Source organism: Vidua chalybeata, chromosome Z, assembly GCF_026979565.1.
Source record: "Vidua chalybeata isolate OUT-0048 chromosome Z, bVidCha1 merged haplotype, whole genome shotgun sequence".
NCBI lineage: Eukaryota > Metazoa > Chordata > Aves > Passeriformes > Viduidae > Vidua > Vidua chalybeata.
Window position 1 is genome coordinate 4,671,432 of NC_071570.1, and position 20,824 is coordinate 4,692,255.

At 35.3% G+C, this 20,824-nt stretch overlaps 1 protein-coding gene across 3 annotated transcripts in view; it reads right to left on the minus strand.

The window, feature by feature from the left end:
- PIK3C3 (phosphatidylinositol 3-kinase catalytic subunit type 3) overlaps positions 1–20,824 on the minus strand; it is a 67,888-nt gene that overhangs the window by 19,752 nt on the left and 27,312 nt on the right. For 2 of the 3 annotated variants that reach the window (XM_053931659.1, XM_053931658.1), the window contains 8 exons: positions 20,195–20,311; positions 18,525–18,656; positions 16,338–16,466; positions 15,938–16,007; positions 15,256–15,320; positions 12,963–13,047; positions 11,834–11,908; positions 3,190–3,358 (listed from right to left, as the gene is read on the minus strand). In XM_053931659.1, the coding sequence (XP_053787634.1) occupies positions 3,190–3,358; positions 11,834–11,908; positions 12,963–13,047; positions 15,256–15,320; positions 15,938–16,007; positions 16,338–16,466; positions 18,525–18,656; positions 20,195–20,311 (842 nt within the window). Of the gene's footprint in view, positions 1–3,189; positions 3,359–11,249; positions 11,423–11,833; positions 11,909–12,962; positions 13,048–15,255; positions 15,321–15,937; positions 16,008–16,337; positions 16,467–18,524; positions 18,657–20,194; positions 20,312–20,824 lie in introns of those variants that run through there. The other variant, XR_008428494.1, reaches the window with a different exon arrangement.

Consider the following 20,824-nt stretch of genomic DNA (forward strand, 5'->3'; position numbering starts at 1 on the left):
GTAACAGACAAAAGATCAAATTCTCATTACTATGTTTTCTGAGAATAGCAACTTTTGTTTTCAAGTAGATATCTCAAACACCTGCTTGATCCGAAGCATTCCTTCATTTATTTTTTCAATATTTACCAGACCCTTTGTATATAAATGTCCTAAACCAATAAAATATTTAGGATGTTGACTTTGCAATACTCTACCTAATCTGAAGCTACAAACATCCACTATAAAGACAAGGACAGGAAGGTACACAGTTATCTGCAGTCCTAAACTACACCCGTGCTTATCTGGTCTAAGTCAAAATTCCTACGTTTAAAATGCCTTAAGGATACTACCCTTCTTTCCCTCACAACAAAATTAGCTTCTCAAGAGCATGGATACTCCCTAATCATTATCATGTCACAGTTAGATGTAATAAATTACAGCATTTATTCTTCCCAAAGTATTTCCTTGCAGTCCAAACTCCATGAATATGGACCTGATCCCACGCAGCTTTGCTTTTGCTCTTCTCTCTTCACCATCTAACCCCAGCTTTTAGAACATTATCCAGACCCTGCACTACAACCTTTCCCAAGGTTCATCACACTTTCCACTTGTTGCGCAGTGTTTCTATTCAGATCTGGACAGCACCCTCAGTCAGCTGGGAACAGACTGGGGAAAAACTGCTCCAGCCAACTGGACAAACCCACCCACACAGAGAAAAAAACCTCAGCCCAAACTACAGCTTCTGTCCCTACTCCAACTTACCTCCTACTCTTCTGCCCTCACCTATGCCCACTAACTCAAACTGAACAGCAAGTTTCTCACAGGACTAATGCAGGGGAAAACCTTACTTGGAAGGAACAAAACAATCTAGAGCCTCTCTCTGGAAAAAAATTCTGAAATGCTCTGACTCAATTCTTTGCTGCCACAGATTACCCAGAGAGGGTGCAGAGTCTCCCTCAGTGGAGATATTCCAGAACATTCAGAACATAACCCTGTGCCATGTGCTCTGGGACAACCCTCCTTGAGCAGGGCGGTGGGACAAATTATCCATTTTGTCATACTATGGAACCTGCTGAAGACATGTAAGCAGGAAATTCTTGATGGAAAGGAAATGCTGACATGTAGCAGGATTTATACATCTTTAAACAGGCTCAACACGTATAATGAAAGCATAAGAGGCTGCTACAGCCCAAGTCCTGCTGACAGCTACAATTTGCCCTGAAACACATTCAGAATGCAGCAGCTGCTCCTTCACTCCAGCACTGCTGACAAAGACACTCAAATGATTACTGTTGCTCAAGTAGAAAGCATCTCCTTATTCCTACTCCCCAAGAAAATCCCCCTAACTAACTAAAGAACATACAGTAATGATCATATGCCAAACTGCTTACAACCAGAAACAACAGACACAACTCTTCTTTCACTTGTAACTTTAAAATTCCTTACTTTTTTTTCACTATGCAACATCCATTCCACCAGGAATCCTGATACACCAAGATACAGTACTTGAAATATGCAGAGAACTGGTTATTCCTCAGGGAAATAAAGAATTAAATAAAGCACAAACTGATGGAGATGACAGTTTGCATTTTGTCTTAGCTATCAGAGGTTATGATTTCACATTACTTGGCCAGAATATCTGTCTGTAAGTGGGTTTATGTTAATATGCAGAACTGTTAGAACTAAAGTGCTCCAGAACCAATTATTCTTTTTTAACAAGTAATCTTAATTATTTTTACTTCTAGCTGCTTAAAGTAATAGTTACAGTACTTTTAATATTATCATACATAGTAATGATGTACATGCAATGTAATATAATAGATATTATCATAGTATTGTTGTTGAAAGCCTTAAGGGTATTTATCCAGAACCATGTAAAAATATTTTCCAATAAAATGAGCAAATATTGGCGATACTATAATTACAATGACAATTCCAGACATTAAAAATGAAACCATCTTGATTCACAGTTTATTTGTATACCCAAATTACCCCTATCCTACAAATTTAATGATGATCTTCGTAGCAAATCATTACATAAATTAATTCAATGAATAATCTTTCATTGACACAACAGACCTTTTCACTGAAACAGGTTTAAACAAAAACAACTCAAGTATATGACAAATAAGAAATACAGCATTACAAAACAGCTTTAAAGAAAGTTCAGAAGTTGGACTGTTCTCTGAAGCCACAAATATTGCTTGTTGATAACATGCCACTGTGTTTTTTCAAATTGCTGACTGGTTTTTAACCCATTAACAACTTCAGTACCTAGACCAACTCCTTAGTCTTCCTCCTTTTATCAACTGAAGAACTACATGCAGCATTTTATTTTTTATCACTGGCTGCTTTCCATATTCCAGGTACTTTTCACATAAGCTTACCATATTACCAATTTCTTACATATATTTGAAGGTTTCCATTAGGGTATCTTTGATATTAAAATGAAAATCTTTCCTCTTCATTGAAGACATGCTAAATCAAATCACTGGACAGACTAGGATTGCTTACCTGTGCTCTGTTCAAAATGAGCAAAAACATGAGCAACTTGTCTCAGAAAGTTAATGTATAAGTAATATAGTCACTGCGAAAGAATGAAGCTGATTCTAAATTTAAAAGAAATATCTGTTGGTTCATAGACACCAGAGTCTAAAGAGTTTTTAGCTGCCACAATTCTGGGTTTTTAAAGAAATTTCTAACATGCTTGATTGTCACTACAAGTTGCTAATTTTTGTCCCACAGGAGCTGAATTGAACTAAGCATATGTGTGTATGTCATCTTCAAGCCAAAGAATTTGATCATCACTAATTTAAAGTGGAGGAGGATAAAGCAGCAAATGAGTAATGACTTAAATTAAAATGACAGTTCCTTGATCATCAATAATCGAAGGAAAAGAAGCTTAAGGGCAAAAACATACCCCAAAAGAAATATAATTTAATATCCCACTTACGTTATGAAATGAAGCCATTTAAGTTATTAAACAAGCAAAATTGAGGCATTTAACTTGAACAATTACATTCACCCGCCACATTACACCAACACTGTGATGTCTTCATTCCTTTGTTTCATACAAAATCTTGTGTTCACATTTAAACAAGCTTTGAATTTTCAACAGAAACATTTCAGCAATTCATTTACTGGTCTCCTCTCCTGCTTTAGAGTGGCTCTCATCAGTTCTGGCATAAACCATAAAGCCAGTGCTGTTACCTGCGGAGGTGGAGAAAGGCTGTGTAGCACTGCTTACGGAACTCCTGGTACTGCTCACTCTGGGTGCCTCCCATGCCTTCCACCATCTCTTTGTTCAGCTTCATTGGGGGAGGAAGGGGCTTGGGGTCCCGGCCCAAAATATAACCAAAGTCAATGTGAAACAGTTTACCTGTAGAAGAAGCAAACACTGCACATAATAAAAGTTCTTGGCACAAAACTTAGAAAAATAGAATCATTAAGTAGATAGCAAGCAGCTCTCAGAAAGTTTTCTCTAAGGTTTATAACAGTATATTTTTATCTTCAGCTGTTAAGTGGGAATTATGGTTTTAAAGAAGCAAAGCTGATTTAAAATTCAAGGTTTTTTGATTTTTAAACATGTGGAGTATATTCACAAAGACAAAACCAATACTGAAACTGGTCAGTAAATATTAAATGTACAGTTTACATAATAGATACTACTAATGCTTTGCACTTGCTTTATAATTTCTTAGCAAATTTAAAAATTAATACTTAAAGCAGTGTAATGTGTTTCACATTTGGTTGCTGCGGCAAGAAATATGGTAAATTTAACATAAAAATAATATAACAAAGAGAAAGTAAGATTCATCATCCTATAAACAACCTTTCAAAGCCACTGAACACCAAAGATGAGTTCCATGCTGCTTCAAAAGTCTTTTGAGTTGTTCAAGTAGAGTCAAAAATTATCAGTGGTTTTGAAATACACTGAAGAAATATCACTACAACTTCAAATTTGAAAATGGATTTCAAATCCACCAAGAAGTCTTTCATACCCTTTTTCAGTACTAAAATGAATTCCTTCAATTGATCACTAAGTTTCCATCCTCATTTCAACTGATTGCATTTATAACACTTCTGCAGCATTAACAAAAACTTATATATGCCTCCTCTTTTCAAATGCACAAGGCAATTGCCCTTCCTATCAACAGCCTGCCATGCTGCTCACCATAATGCTCACACATTAACTGGGGAGAATTCAGAGTGTTCCCTTCCAATATTACTGAACTACACATGAGATGTTATCGGTGGCAAAATGAACAACTGAACTTCCCCTGGTAAACTTCAGTTTACCGGCAACTTCAAAAAACATAAAATATTTAGATTAACTGAGGAATAAATATATTATAAATACACAAAAAATATGGTACTAGAAATAAAACAATTCATAATTCTTAGGTAGCCATTTTTTAGGAATAATCTTGACTCAGTTAAATACTGTCCATATTAAACAGAAAAAAATGTCTCTTAATGTGTTCTGCAAATGTATTTTCAGTTTGGAATGTGTAATTTAAGCAATGACTTGAGCCATACCACAGCTATATTACAAAAAGATGGTGAGACTGCAGATATGCATGCAGGTACAAGATAGAAGATCTTTAAAACAAGAAGGTAGAAAATTATTAGCATGATTGTTATCTAGACAAACACAGCACAGAAGATAGAGTCCTGCTTCAGAATTATGGAACTGAGCAGCATTACAGACAGGGGTGTATTTGCTATGGAGTATTTTAAACTGCAGCATGTGTATTCATTTTGAGACTTCATAAGATTAGGTTCTCAGTGCTCTTGGGGAAAAAAAATACAGCAGTCATATTTTACAGTTAATCATGCCTCTTTGACTGTTTCATTGAATAATAATGTAGTATCAATAGAAAAGGCTTTTTGAGATCTGTCATAAGCATTCTTCTTCAATCCAAGAAACAAATTCCATGACAGTCCAATTTCAAAGAGAGATCACAAGTATCCTCAACAAGAGGCAAAGTATTTCCTGACTGATAAATGCCACAACCATTACATATTGCATAACTAATTGTGCTATAATAAAAAACATTCTTTCAATACATTCTTTCTGGGCTGGTGTCTTAAGTTGACTGTATGATGCTTTTATCCCCAGTCATCTGTTCTGTTTATGCTGAATAATCAGTTTTGCACCTTTAAGACTTGTTCCAGGAGTGAAGTGGGGGGAGAAGAAGCACAGATTTTGTTTTCAAAAACTGCACTCACTCCTCCACATTCCTCCTCCTGGCTGTGTTGTCTGCGGACAGACAGACAGCGAGACAGAATTCTCCTTTGCTTTTTAGTTAGTTTTAGCTACCTGAAGCAAAGAAGTTCCCTCGACTGTGGCTTTTCCTTTTCTTTGGACCTGCTCAAACCTGCTCTGGACTGAACACCAAGAAGAGCACTGGCAGCTCACACCTGTGGCCCAGCGGGCTGGACCTGGGCCACGGCATTTCCTGAGCCGGAGGGACCGATCAAAGACTGAGTGAGCCGAGCTGCAGCCCGGGGTGGGGGGGAGGAGATTTTTCTGAGTTTGTCTGTATTTTAGAGTGGCAAGAAGTTTCATTGTTTAATATTGTTTAAGTTTTCTTGTTTAATAAACAGTTTTTTCCACTTTTGTCCAAGGAAGTAGTTTTTCCGAAACCAGTTGGGTGGAGGGGCCAATTGAATCTGCCTTCTAGAGGAATCTCTTTAGGGGTTCTCTCCCAAATTTGCCCTGAACCAGGACAGCTGGTAAAGGAGATTCTTTTAGTGCTCATTTTTGTACACCAAATTTTGGAAGCAATCACATACAGAACCCTTTCATCATGAAGCTAGAAAAAATTTTTAACTGAAAAGTTTTGGGGACTTGCTTTCTGTTCACTTATTCAAACCTGTCACCTTGAAGAGTCAAGAGACAAAATTTTGAATGAAACAGTAGCCCTTGTTGCAGAAAATAATTTTTTTGCAGTTTGCTCTGGAGATAAGGAATAAAAGATGATAATTAATAATTTACACTGGTAACAAAGACATCTAAAACGTTTAAAAATATTTCAATAATTGAGTGACAGACATTTAGAAAGTGAGATGAGGCCATCCTGCATTAACTTTATAGGTTTCCTAGCTGTACTTCAAAATTCAGCTGTCTTTTAGGCTGATTTAAAATATATGTACAAGCTCACATTTAAGTAAGTATATTAAAAACCTTTCAAACCTGTCTACTAAGTACAGACTTGATGAACTTTAAGTCAGCTCCTGCAAGATCAATTAAACCAGCACACCATGCTACAGAACATGGATAAAAGGCTCTCCCTGGTGCTTGCACAAAGCTGCTACATCAGGAGCAGCCTGAGGGAACACTGAAGGTCTAGAGATTTCTAGAATGGAACCTGACTCGTGTTACCCTCCAGGACTTAACAACTGAACAAGTGAAGAACAAGCCTGCTTTGGACAAATTAAATTGGCTACTTATTTAATACTGAAAATAGGTGATATTTATATTCTTATTTATGTTAATATATAATAAATTTATCAAGATAATAAATTCAATAATTTCAAATCTTTAATATCAAGATAAAAAGGTTGCAAGTATCTCAACTGATCTTTCCAAGTGCCATTTGTGTCAGGGCATTACACTGACTATTCCACTTTCATTATATTCATGAATGGGACAATTTTCACTTAGAATAACTCAAATTGCAAGAATTAGGAGACCTCTGGAGGACATCTAGTCCAACCCCCTGGTTGAGCAGAGACACCCAGAGTCAGGTGCCTTAGCCAGGACCATGTCCAGACAGTTTCTGAGTATCTCCAGGGATTGTCTCTGTACAACTTGTATCAGTCACTTCCCTACTCATATCATGATATTTATATACAGTAATCATCTATCCTCCCAGTAATCCAGCCTTCATGTGAACTTTGTGCAACACTACTTTTTCTAAAGTATGTTATGCATATTCTAAAGTATGTTATTCTTTGTGCAACACTACTTTTTCTAAAGCATGTAATTGTTTGTAAAACATGGTTTTACAATAAATTACATGTCCTTCCTTCAATATACAGTGTGAGTTGTTATAACACATACACTTCCATCTGTTAGACCATCATGTTTTACCGTGATCCAACTTCTTCTGATTTATTATGTCTTAATTTAAAGGGCTCCTAATCTTTAGATATGCCTATAAATTACAGACAAAACTGGGCCTCTACTTTGGTTTACTACTGTTCCCAAAGGAGTGCTAAATCATAAAGGTGCGGGTTTTTTTTGTTTGTTTCAGTCATGATTAAAACTAAAACCAGGAGTTACTTAAGACAACACATGAAACAGATCTCATCTTTAAAACTAGTGCACTGGAAATCACCCTGCCCTCCCCATTTATTTTACTGTAGAAAAAGAAAGACCTAAGGCATTTACTGACTGGAAGAAGATGAGAAGCTTCCAGGAGTAAGCAGCATGCATATATAATTTTTTTTAATTCAAAATCTAAAAGTTGATGCTATTGGGTACTTTTGAGCTTTTGTTTTTTTAAATTATTCTATGAGTTTGACTACCTTTTTCCACTCAACACGTGGTTTTCTAACATATGGAATAAAGAGGAAAGGCCACTGGTAACTTCAAGGATATGGCACAAAACTTGGAAGTTACTCTGACTACTAGTCAGGGCATCAGGGATTTCCAAGTCCATCTGACTTTCTTTCAGCAATGTTTGATTAAGTGAAGCATGGACCTGCAGAGAATAAAAACTGATACCTGGTGTTTGCAATAGCAAGTAACACCTGACTGCAGCTGGAAAGAGTGATCTGCCCTTTACTTTCATTACTAATACCTAGATTTTAATACAGGAGAAAGTGCCTATAAAGCAGCACAGAAAATGTTTCATTTTGCCAGGCAAAAAACATGAAAACCAGACAGAACTCTGAAAACCTTAAAAAAAATGCAGAGGATGGAGAAAATTAAATGCATTTACTGAAATAAAGTAAGTCTGATGGCAATTGTCTCTTAACAGTAAAAAAGCCAATTATTTCAATCCACTCTGTTCGCATTGTTGGGGAGTAGCAAAAAAAAACACTAAACCAAAACACAATTTTCAAACTAAAACAAAAATTTAATTACTTCTTTGTAACCCTCAAGCACCACTATTATTTTAACTTGGCCCATATAAAAATATACAATTTAGTGATTATTTTAACTGAATTCCTATTTTAAATCTGAAGCAATAGGATGAAAAGTCCTCGATGAAAATGAGTGGATGGATGGGGTGTTTTTATGGCTTTCTCAGCAAATTTTAATACTACTGTCATAATTTATCTTTTGCTAACAGACCACTGGCATGATGAAATAATTGGAATGCCTAATTTACTTTCATAAGCAGTATCTTACAACTTTTCTAAGACTACACAATAATGAAAGCAATGTGAATTTTTAAGAACTTATTCAGGACACAGGTTTTGAAGTCAGCATGCAGCAACAGACGGAGGTAAAGTCTAACACTGTCACCCATTTAACTGGTAAGAGCCCAGCTTGTGTTAAGCATTATAACTCACCCCCCTCCCCCAAGTTGTCCATTCTCAAAATACATTCTATTCAGGCATATTATAAGAAAAAAAACAGGTCTGATATTTATAACTAGATGACAAATGCTGTTCAAGGTACCTAGAAGAAAAAGTGTTCTAACAGATTAAAAGCTAAAAGGTTATATTCTTTTTAATAATAAGCATCACAGAAAATGGAATTCCAGAGATAAGTCTAAAGGACAAAAGTATGCATTAGTTTTTATTTTTTTTAAAAATAAGGATGTCCCTCTATCAAGACCAGTAACATTTAAAAACATATTTAAAAACTGTATTTTACATATTACAGTATTTTGCAACATTAATAAATATATTTAACAATGTACTTGTCTAAGTACTGACAGAGAGTGAATGTTTGAATCTTGCAGGTTTTCCATTTCTACCATCTCAAACCTGCTTTGGGATAGATTTTTTTTTTGACTGAAAAACTCAGGAAGTACAAACACATGGTGTCATTTCATATATGAATGTGTTCAGGTCCTTGCTGTCTTTCCCGGTAACCCTTTCTAACTGAGACTGAAGAATAAATGTGGTGTCAGTTGGTGACCACAATTCTACCTCTAAGCATTAAATGAGAAGACAGTCCAGTTCTTTCATCTATTTACTTGTGATGCCAAAAGCAAATGTGGTTTTCAAGTTCTGAGCACCCAGTCTCTGACCTGCTCTTAGATATTAATAACATTTTATCCACATAGTAATTTTTCCTCTGTATACAGAGCAATGTCAAGTGTAGGTACTTTGGGAACTCATATTGGGAATGTGCATTTTCATGCAGGTTACTGAGGTTACTGAAAGATAAGCTGGTCATCACTAGGGTGAGAGTAAGTTGGTCAAAAACACACATAAGCAGTGCTATCAAGAAAGCCATTTGAATGTCTAGGATATCCTACAATATCTATACATAGCCTGAACCTTTGTGAAACCTCTGCATGTCTATAAAGCAAGTTGGAGTTACTAAGATACCTCTAATGGGACAGGAGACTTTACTTGTCTATGAAAGCTGAAATACTTTCTAACTCTCCTTATGATTGTACTGACTGTCTTGCAAATATGAAGACATCCAGATCTGGATATTTTATTAGTACCTAGATCCTCACTCTACAATCAAATCAGAGAGTTTAAGAACTGCAGAACATCATGTTCTCAGGGGACGCATGGCATAACTGCAATATAATAGCCTAGTGCATATTCCATGGAAGTTAACTGAACACGTTACACCTCATATATCACAATCCAGCTTCACAACCACCCAGATCTTCCTTCCAAGGCAACAAAAGGAGTGTTAGCTGTTAAATCAGACGCCAGCTTCAATATATAAATCAGGCTGTAATCCTAAAAGGATGCACTGATGTTGCCTAAACCTGGGCATACAGATGAAAAACAGTGCCTTGTTACCTACAAATCACAGTAATATCTGCTACCAATTGAAAATGCATTTTATCTCAATGAGAAGAAAAAAGTTCAAAGTTTTCAGAGAAAATAAATATCCCTGGATATCATGGAATACTGAGTATATAATGTGACCTTTGGGTTACCAGCCAAGACACATTTATGAAACTGATGGAAGTATTTTTGTAATTTTTAACACTACTGACAGATAAGGATGTTTTGACTAAAGGTTCCCCACATCTCCTTTCAAACACACTTCTACAGTTGTCCTTGAAGTATAATGATACAGCACTTAAAAACCTGAAAATCCAGATGATTTTTTCAAGACCACTACTACAAAAAGAGACTCAATTTCTAGAACTTTAGGCATAAAAGAGTCATGAAAGACAACAGAAATTATGTCATTAGATAACTGACATCTCATGCAAAAAAACACATTTCTGATGTGTAGAAAACAATATGTTTTTATGAACTTCTGTATCTAGTGCTTAATATTTAAATTATACTGTATCTATTATAAGCATGGACATCTGTATGTTACAAGATGATGCACCAATTCTATTGGAAGGAGTCTAACAGATGTGGCTACATTCATCAAACTGAAAGGTTGAGCCAAAGAAACAGGTAATGAAATATAAGAAATATGTGAACCCACAGCTGGTACCCAGCATTCTTTACTGGAAAACTTCAATTCATTAAATGAATATCATCAAGAAAGGATGCATATAGAGTCGTATGATTTTGAAGGAGGTATCTGGAACATGCATTCTTCAAGAGAAGAATGAAATTAGCTTCTTCGAACTTAAGGCTAAGGGATTCTCAGTAGCAAGAAACAAGCCTTGGTAGCAAGTCTTTATTGTACTTGTAACATGTGGAACATAAGGATTTCTCTTGATAGCTCACAAAAGCTCTCAGTTTGTGGCAGACTGTGGGTTTTCAGACTTGGGAAGTATGATGGATGTGCACTGCCCTCTGCTGTACTCCCCAAATTCTTCCAGTAAAGCCACCGTGCTGTACTTCTTAACACAGAGAGGTAAGATGCACTTTATCCCAAATCAAAACACTGAACTACTACTACTCTCAGCATGCAAGCAGAGCCTCATTTGAAAGATTTATACCCACCACCACAGATAAATGAGAGACCTCTCAAGATAGATCTTTAAATGACTGTATCTTTTCAAACAGATAAGGTAAAATACACTTGCTTTAGTTGTTCCCCCATGAGCTTAGAGCAAGACCTTTTACTCTAATCAAGGCCAATTGGTAATTTTCTATTCTTTCAGACAGACTATCATGGTTAAAAGCAGTATATGCTTCAGTCTTACCTGTAACTAACAAGCCTTCCACGTGGATGGGTCTCTTTTTCCAAATAACATTTTTTATTTAAACGTTTCTCATTCAATAAACGTTTCACTTCATAATAAACACTTAACCACAACTCTTAATTCTCCACCACTATGTAATGAAGGTATTCAAGCAATCAGAACTCCTAGGGAAGCTGTAGTTCAAAAGTAAGCAAGCAAGTAAAAATAAGCCAAACAAAAATTCAAGAAGACGTTCCTCTATAAGAAATGTTATTTGTCAAAACTTTGTGAAGCACAAGCAGCTACACATGAACTCATTTTCAATGAAAACAACTGGAATTCCCTCTATCCTACAGCAATGATTATAATAGTTGAAGTGGTTTTATTTTCAAATCCTTCATTTCCTCCAGTTAAGAAATCATCTTCTTATTACACACTGGAGCAAATATTACTTTAAATGAGACAATATAACTTACATTTTAAAATATAATCTAGTCTGCAATACTCAGTGGGTTATATTCACAAGGAAAATGAAATGGAAAAGTATCAACACATTAGAAATTAAACAACTGTTGCTATAAAACTATACTGCTAAAAAGAATTACCTGTTTTTGTTAGCAACAGATTATCCAGATGTCTATCTCCAACTCCAAGGATGTAAGTAATCACACAATAACCAGCTGTAAAAAGTAAATTGTAAACATCAGTATGAGTACCTTTCCTGGAGAGAAACAAGTTCCACACAATTAACAACAGCATATTACATTATCCTAGCTCTAGTACACTAACAATAAATATACCACAGAGACTTGGGGCAGGAGCGGTGCTGGTGAAGAATAATGAAGATTGTCAGCACTATGAAACACATTTGAAGTACAACAACTCTGGAACTTATTCAGTACTGTCAGGATTTTAATTTCTTATGATACAATTACATGCCTAAGCCTTAAAGACTAAATTAGTTCAATATTGGAATAAAGGTACTTCAAAAGAAGCTGAAATATTTTTAACTAAGTGAATGTACATGTTTTGAACTCAAGTTATTTTAAGGCCACTGTAAACAAGTATTAGGCACGGATATGAGCTTGGATATCCATGTCAGCAGCATTCACAAGATCAGCAGTGATAAAAAGCACATTGTTTCAATTGATGCTTTCACAACAGTTTGAAGCAATTCTAAAGACTGCACCATCAGGAAGAGAAGGGCAAAGGAGAAGATACTGTCACACCTGAATGCTCTTTTTTTTTTTTCTTTTGTTAGAATGGAGGTTTTTTTAATTTTATGGACAGCAAATGTGGTATTTTAACACAGTCACCGGTTTATTGAACATGAAATACACTACCACTTTCTCTTTTACTACAAATGTAACCACAGACCCCAAAAGGCCTAATATTTTCAAAACCAAATAGAATTCTGATACAGATGATTTATCATTATATAAATGCTTTAGGTGTCCCCGCATTATGAAGACCCCAACTCACAATACAGAGATGGCAGAGATAAGATTACTGCTGGAAAGCAAAGAGTGCTCATACTCTCTTTAAGAACCACCAAGAGTGTTCTTGTGTGTGACATGCCAGGCTTAAAATTATTCTTTTCACTGCATTTCTGACAGCAAGTACATGCACAGTGCCCTGTTTGCAGCCACCTAAACTGAGATAACTTAATATCTCATCCACCATACCCTTCAGACTTCCCCTAAGAAGTTACCAGCTGTTAAGACTGTAACTCACCACAGCTCTTAACATACGTGTCCATCACCTCTGCACTGATTCCATGAGGGCCAGTCTCACTAGGGGCATATTTTCTGAAGAAGTTCTGGACAGAATGCAATGAAGATATTTAGTTATTCCACATAATATGAAACTGGGTCTTTAGGGAAAAAAATATTTAAATCAAGAACACACATGGCCATTATTGCAATCTGTTAAACTAACAACTACCCCCAAAACACCTCATAAGATCTAGTTTAATATATCTTCATTTATATCCTGTCTCAATCATCATATTCTTATACTCGACACAGAAACTGAAAAGCAGTTTCCTTTATTAAATGTTTCAGAAAATTAACAATGCACTCAAAAGTTACTAATCAGTAACTATGAGTGACAATACTTCCAAGGCAAACTATTTAGGTCATATCAACAAAAACTAAAACAGTATTAACAGCTTTATAACTACATCTGGGGAGCCTGCTTTTACGGGGTTTAGCATCCTTATATGTCTCCCTATTAACCATTAAAACCAACTGCTGCTATTGAGTTTAAAAAGAAAATAAGCCTAAGTCATCAAATGGAAAAATATTAATTTCCTGTGAAATGTGGACAGGGCCAAACAATCCTCTTAACCTTCTTGAGTAAGAGAAAACTCAGTTATATTCAAGCCTAAGCGAAGTTTCTTCCAGTAAGCACAATCTAAGAAAGCACTGTAAGAAGAGTGTAGTAGTTCCCTGGATGGCATGTAAGTTACTAAAATCATAATGAAAAACTAGGACACTTATGTAAATGAACTTCTAAAACATGCAATTTTAAGGTTGTTGATAGAAGGTAAGTAACACTGAAACACCAAAACACCTTTTCTCTCCTGGAGATCTGCGTTTCACCAGGCAGCACTGCTTTACTGGCTTTAAATCTTTTCAGTAATTAATACAGTAGTTTCATAAAGTGCTCATCTTTACTAGAACTGCTGTGAAATCCAAAATGAGTATTTCCAAAAAGAGTAAACCAAAATTCCACAATATTTAAAAGTGCTCAATTACTTTTCATTTCCTTGGCCTACGATGCCCAGCTATTTTATCATGTTTCAGCAAAGGAATCTCAGTCTTTTGCTGCACTGTCTATTTAGAATAAAAATTCTTCACAGAAATAATTGCTCCTTATGTCTGCATAGCAACTGATACAATAGGATACCTATTTCCAGTCACATGATGTTGTAAGGAATTGAAAAATAACAGTTTCAGCAGCATTTCTAAACACATTATTTTATAAAAACATGTAATGGAATGAATCACGAATAGAACACTTCCAAATTACAAAGAATTGTCAAGAAAGCACTTTATAAGCACTGTAAAATTATTGACTGTGCAAATGTACCTTATCACAACCAATATGGAATGGAAAGCTAAAAAAACCCCAACTTATGCAACTTGATGCTGGACACTGATTAGTGATAAGCATTTTTTATATGTGATAATTATTTGGTAAGCTTATTTGTTAAGCAAATGATAAATGATTTAGATCTTCATATTTTTAACATAGGTAGTTTATAGGAGCTGAAAGCTAGTTTGCTTTGGCTCACAGTTACTGAGCTATAAAAAAATGCAAACTTCAGTATCATCTACACAAACGGAAAAAAGGACTGTGACAAATCAGATCCAAATAAATATGTTGTATTTTCATTAAAAAATCCATTAGCTGCTCACCTCTTATAGCAATTTGGTATGATTTTATCCAGCTATATTTATTTCAACCAGCTGAGCTCTGCTATCTCACTTGTGTTTTGGGCTTGAAAGCAGTATGAGTTTTGTGTGCTACTATTCAGTTGTGTGTCCCCACTCAAATCCATGAGAATTAAGAAAATCTGCTAACAAAACCAAGTTACAGTACCTATACATCCACTATTGAGGGGAAACAGGCTCCAAAAATTATATGAACAAATTATTTATTTGCTTCATTAAACAAAGAAAAGAACTAATCATATTTGGACAAGGTCAAATGAATGAAAGACAAACACTCTGAAACAAAACATGCAGCAAAAAGTGTCTGGTATCTGCCATTTGTCATTACAGCAAAGCTGGGATTTCAATATCATAACTAAACTCCACTGTAATTTATTTAAACAGTGTTACTTTTAGAACATGAAATACTCATGTATACCTTTTTAAACAAACCCCAAATGTTTCCAGCTGTAATTTGTCTTCTAACAGATCAAAAAATCAGCTGAGAGACTAAGAATTTTGCAAAAGATCTAAGCCTTCAGCTTACACTGTTTGATCAGAAGACAATTTACAACTCCCCCATCACATACCTGTATAGTTTCCTCAGTAGCAAGAACTTCTGCAACTGGTACTGATGGAATAAACTGCATGAAGCCTATGACAGAAAACAGCCAGAAGAGAAAATCTTCAATGCACATACCTTTCAAACTACTCTGTAATACATGTTTATGAATTGGCAGAATTCATAAACAGAATTCACAGTCATTCAACTGCTTCTCATAGGAAAAAAAAACCCACATTTTTTTGGTCCCATTTTCCAATCTCCTGTCTTCAATATTTTTAAAACAACTTGTCATTAACACCAAATTAACCTGCAAAAGGTGTGTTTTCACAAGTTTTCAAGATGAGAGAAAGTATGTTGATGGCCTTCTAAATATTTATCCAGAATGTATCTAAAAGTAGTCAAGTTTGATTTTTTGTTTTTGTCCTCCACTTCATGCAAAGATCTCTAAATAGAAGTGTTAGGTTATTTATTCATGATCATCACACTGCAAGCCAGCAGCAAAGATTGGTAACTGCTGATTGTCATTTACTCCTAAATCCTGACCAGGCTCCTTTTATGAAGATATTTGAGTCACCTATGGAACACTGTGGTGATTCAGATTGTTTACTTCCATGGCTTAAACTCTAATAAGACTTTCTTCCACACTAAGAACACAGGGAGGAGATTCTTCTCCATACTGTATTTTTAGGAAATAAATGTATTCATACCATGTTTTGTACTAGTTGCCAGCACTTTATAGGGTGTCAGCTTCAAATCCAGATTCTCTTTTCTTAACAGCTAGAAAAAACAATATAAAAAAAGCAAAGATGAATGCAACAGAAAGGCAGATTCTATTACTAAAAGGATGTGTATTGGACATTGATCTCCACTGTTCTTCACTGAAACTGATAATGAGTAAGAGCCTGTTTGGCAATTCTGTATTTTTTTTCCTTAATCTACATAGGGTAATTGCACGTCTATACAGAAAAGAAAAAAAGGCCAGCTGGAGATCTGAGAACTCTGGAATTATCAGCAATATAAGCTGTATTAACAGTTTTTGATAGTCTTGCTTTTGACAAGGAAAATCAAGAAAAAAGAAAGACAAGCATATAGATTAATAATTTTCACCTTATCCATGAGTGAAATAATCTGAAGAATAAGTTGATCTTGACGTAAATCATCGCCATGCTTAAAAATTACAGGATATTTGCCTCCATCTTCTGTCTTGAAGAATAACTGAGCAGGCATTAAGGCACTCTGCAAAAGGAAATGTACTACTAAGCTGGTTCACAGCAGTGCTCATATTAACACATTACTACAATGGAACTCAGAAATAAAGTCTTTGCATTGTATTTGCATTGCCTCAATAGTTTAGAGTGTACCACTTCCAATTACCAAAATTGTAACTGTATTTTAATAAGAAAAATACCTTAATGCTTTCCTTCCTTTTTTATCAAGGATACATTCTCCCTCCCTGCACCCCACAGCAGCAGAAGAGGAAAGGGTGGAAGTATTCAATTTTTTTTCTGTTTGCTTGTAACTCCAATCAACAAGGAAGCACTATGCAAAAGGTCACATCAAAACAAATTTTAAGTGATCAGATCAAAAAGCGACACAATTATAGGATAAGCAAGAAAGAACTCCTAGGGGCAAGTCATCTTAAACAATTAATTGCTTCCTTAATCTCTTTAGCAAAAGCAAAAGTGCCTTTTTATATTATTGTTTGAGAAAGTCCATTTTATTGTTTGCAATTTTTCCCCATAAAATGGGTCAAAGGGGATCAATTATCTACATGAATGTTACAATCTATTGCAACTGACCAAGTCACTTCTCTCCACAGCAAACCAAACAAAATAATTAAGGTACAGAGTTTAATCTTGAGCAGTTAGATTACATTTTTAAATTAATACCACAAAATTATTAAGTTCTAGAAGTAAAGGCAAAATTATTCTTTACATAGTCCTAAAAAAGCTAATGTGATGTCCAAGGGTACCTAAAATTAGTAATTCTTTCCTTTTTAATTCCATTTGGAATTTTATCCCATAGCCCAGAATGAGATATTAAATGGAAAAATGTAAGCTATCAGACTTAGGAGAAGAAAAAAAATTCTCTGATTTTAAAACAAGTTACATCTCACATTTTTGGTCCTACATTTTTTGCACAGCTACAGAAGACCAATATATAAAAGACTGCCTTGAGTTTGTCCTGAAGAACTTCAGCTATTATTATTGATAGGAAACAGTTGCTGTTCCAGCAATCTGTTTCTCCACATTCTTTCCCTAACTCTTAAGTCATACTCACACAAAATGATGATTTGAGTTTGCAAAAGTTTGCTTTCATAACAAAATCTTTTCAATGTTGCCTCCAACCAAAGGTGCAAGAGCATGTCACTGCAGAAGCCTATGATTCAAAGGAACTAACTTGATATAGAAAAAAGCAAGCTAAAACTGGTAGAAAGCTATGCACAAATTATCTCTGATTTTAAGCAAACTCAAATTACAACAAAATCAACAAGGCATCTGATGAAATTACTGTGCATAATAAATCTAGGACCTATTAGAGGTGACAGATTTAACACTCTGCTGTCATAGCAGCCTACATGAATTCTTTAACTGGCAAACAAAGGGCTCCGGGACATAGGCCCGACCTGTACAGCAAATTTTGGTCATCCTAAAATTAGATTGCAGTTACATATAGGAATTGAACGCAAATTTATAAAATGTTCCAGCACCACTGAGCACAGGTAATAAATTACACCGCAAGAATTAACTTATATTTCAAGCAGTAAGATAAACAAAATAACCCCAGCCCTTTCAATGGTACATGGGCTGTTTTTTGGTCATAAGCAGCAGCTACATTTCAGTTTAAGGAATTACCAAGCATAGGGATATAGTATTTACCTGTCAGCTGACTGCAACTACATGATATGGACTGGCACAATGCTTTCCACTCTCTATGAACTTAAGCTTTATTAAGCAGTGGAATAGACACACAGATTTAAATGAGACACAGCACACCAGCTTTCATTTACATGATTTTGATCTCAAAATGCTACTCCTGTTGAACACACAAACAAAATTCTGGGAAATTCTGAACTTCATCATCTGTATCACTCTTATAAAAGCTGCTTTAAAATTAAAAAAATTAAATTGAAAAACAAAAGAAAATAAGGAGTTGTTTAACCACTTAAAGAGCATGCTACAATTGCATTTTGACTGGACTATGTCTGTCCCTTTAAATCTTTCAACTGATGTTTCTAAGCTTAGGATTCACAAGACTTGTTTGTATTTCAGCTATTCAGAAGCTCTCATTTACCTTGAAGAGTGTGGCTTTTTCAGGGATTATTCCTTTAATTTTCACCTGAGGTTCCAGAGGAAGTGGAATAAGTTCCATATCTGCTAAATTCATCTTTTCATTATCAGCTAACAATGCCTGAAGCCTCTCATTCTAAAAGAATGAAAATTTGTTTAAGAAAAAGCCCCACAAAACATAAGACACACACCAGGTATGTATGAAGTCCATAAACAAAGGATGCATTACTAACAAATATTCAATTTATTCTATTCTTTATCTGTACAAATAATCAAGGTTTCACTCATATAATCCAGGAAAATAAAAACTCTCTATTTGCAGTAATTTTAATAACAAAGGAGATACTCCATCTAGTGTTAGTATAGTCAAGCAATCTTCTAAGTTCCAGATATAATAGCCTTAAAAAAACTTGTTTAAATTGCCCACACAAAGCACATGATGATTTGTTTTTCATACCAAAATTAAATGTTAGTTATATTTCAGAAATTGATTTAAATCCATCTTAGAAACTTTATATCCCTCAATTCCCCCAAGGAATTTCCTACCACCAAGGAACCAAACAGCCAATAGCTTGCACTGATCTGATTTCCAGACTTGCTCGACATTCCTACATCTGTAGTTATCAGAAATACAAAACTCAACAATTTTTGAGTACTTTACACTTGGTGTTGTATATAATAAAGGTTGAATATGTTGAAGTCCCTAGCCTTTTCCCTTGCTGAATACAACAGACACAGACACCAAGGAGGCCCACAACTGTTACTAATAGTTCTAGTGCTTAATTGCTGCTAGCTAGATTGCAATCTAAAAGTAAAAGCCATGTATGTCTTAGTTTTACAGAAATTTCTTAAAAGAATATACAACTGAACACTACCAGTGCACAGGAAGGAAAGAGAATCTTACAAATTGAAAAATTCTCCTCTTCTTTTAGTCTTTGTTACTGACACACAGAACAAGTTGCCTTACTTTTTGTTAATAAGTGCTTTATTTTTCTGCATAAATATACCCGATACATTTAAAGAAACCATCACACTGAAAAATTCATGTTCATCTGTTTCAAAAAATACTGATGTGTGTCAAAGGAAAAGGTTATACAGAAACAGAAATCCCTCTACCATTTCCACTTTCTTTCCCAGATCTGCCTGTCAGGTGCACTTAAAACACTTTAGCTTACAAGGACAAAGCTTCTTGAAACATGTAATAGAAAGTCTTTTCCTCAAGACTCAACAGAAAACAAAGTTCTGATAAACACATATCTTATAGAAGAACAGTTTTGTTGCTCTTGGAACAAATGAAACCTTGCCTCTAACTGGTTTTCACTATCTATCCTGTTCTATGACTCATGTAACAATAACCTGATACTCTCCCACATCCCCCACAACATGTTCAATTATATCATCAACTATTTAATTATTCTGATATCTTTCTTTGGCCGAAACACCCCTCAAGTGCTCATAAGGGCCTCTTCTGTTTTCTATCTAGAAACTTTGAACACACTTTGGAACTTTGAACTATCGAAACCTTTCCAAAGTTTGTTCACAGTTAAACAAAATTATTACAGAAGGATGGACATCTGTTACAGATCTCAGTGATAAGGAACTTTAATGAAAGGCCAGCATTCCTACCCATTGTCAAATTTAAGCTACAGACAGGCTTTCCAATCCTTTAGTTACCTTTTTCTTACGATTCCCACTTTCACGCTGCACTGCCTTCATTACATGAACCAACCGATCTACAAATGTCTGCTGGGCTGCCAAAAGCGAGCGCATAACTCTGACGGACTTATCACCCTAAGAGAAAGAAAAGAAACAGAATTAATTCCTCGTTCTGTAACTATTTTATCTAGAAATCATTCCTTTCTTCTTAGACCTTTGGGCTTTTAAGAGGTTAAGTGAATAATGATCAATTTCCCGTCAATTCAAAAGGTATTTTCTGTAAAACACAATCACAGTCACTGTAGCTGGCAATCAATTATCTGACCTAAGACTGCACTTCAATTTGCTTCAACAATTTCAGTGGTGAACAGTCATGCATGACAAACCAATTCACACAGCCAAAATAAGTTAGTATGGATAACTGTGAAATATTCTTATGAAGCACAAGAGTCAGAATCAAGTAACCCCCCTAAAACTGGAAATAATATTAAGTGTGAGATACATGAAAATCTGTAAAGACTGCATATCTGCTACACAGAAAAACTTCCAATTCACAGATGTTTTTTCAGCAATTCTAGTTTTTTTTTTTTTCCCTGCTGCTCCAGCACCCTCTGCTGCTGACACACAGAACAGCAAGTGCTGTTTCTG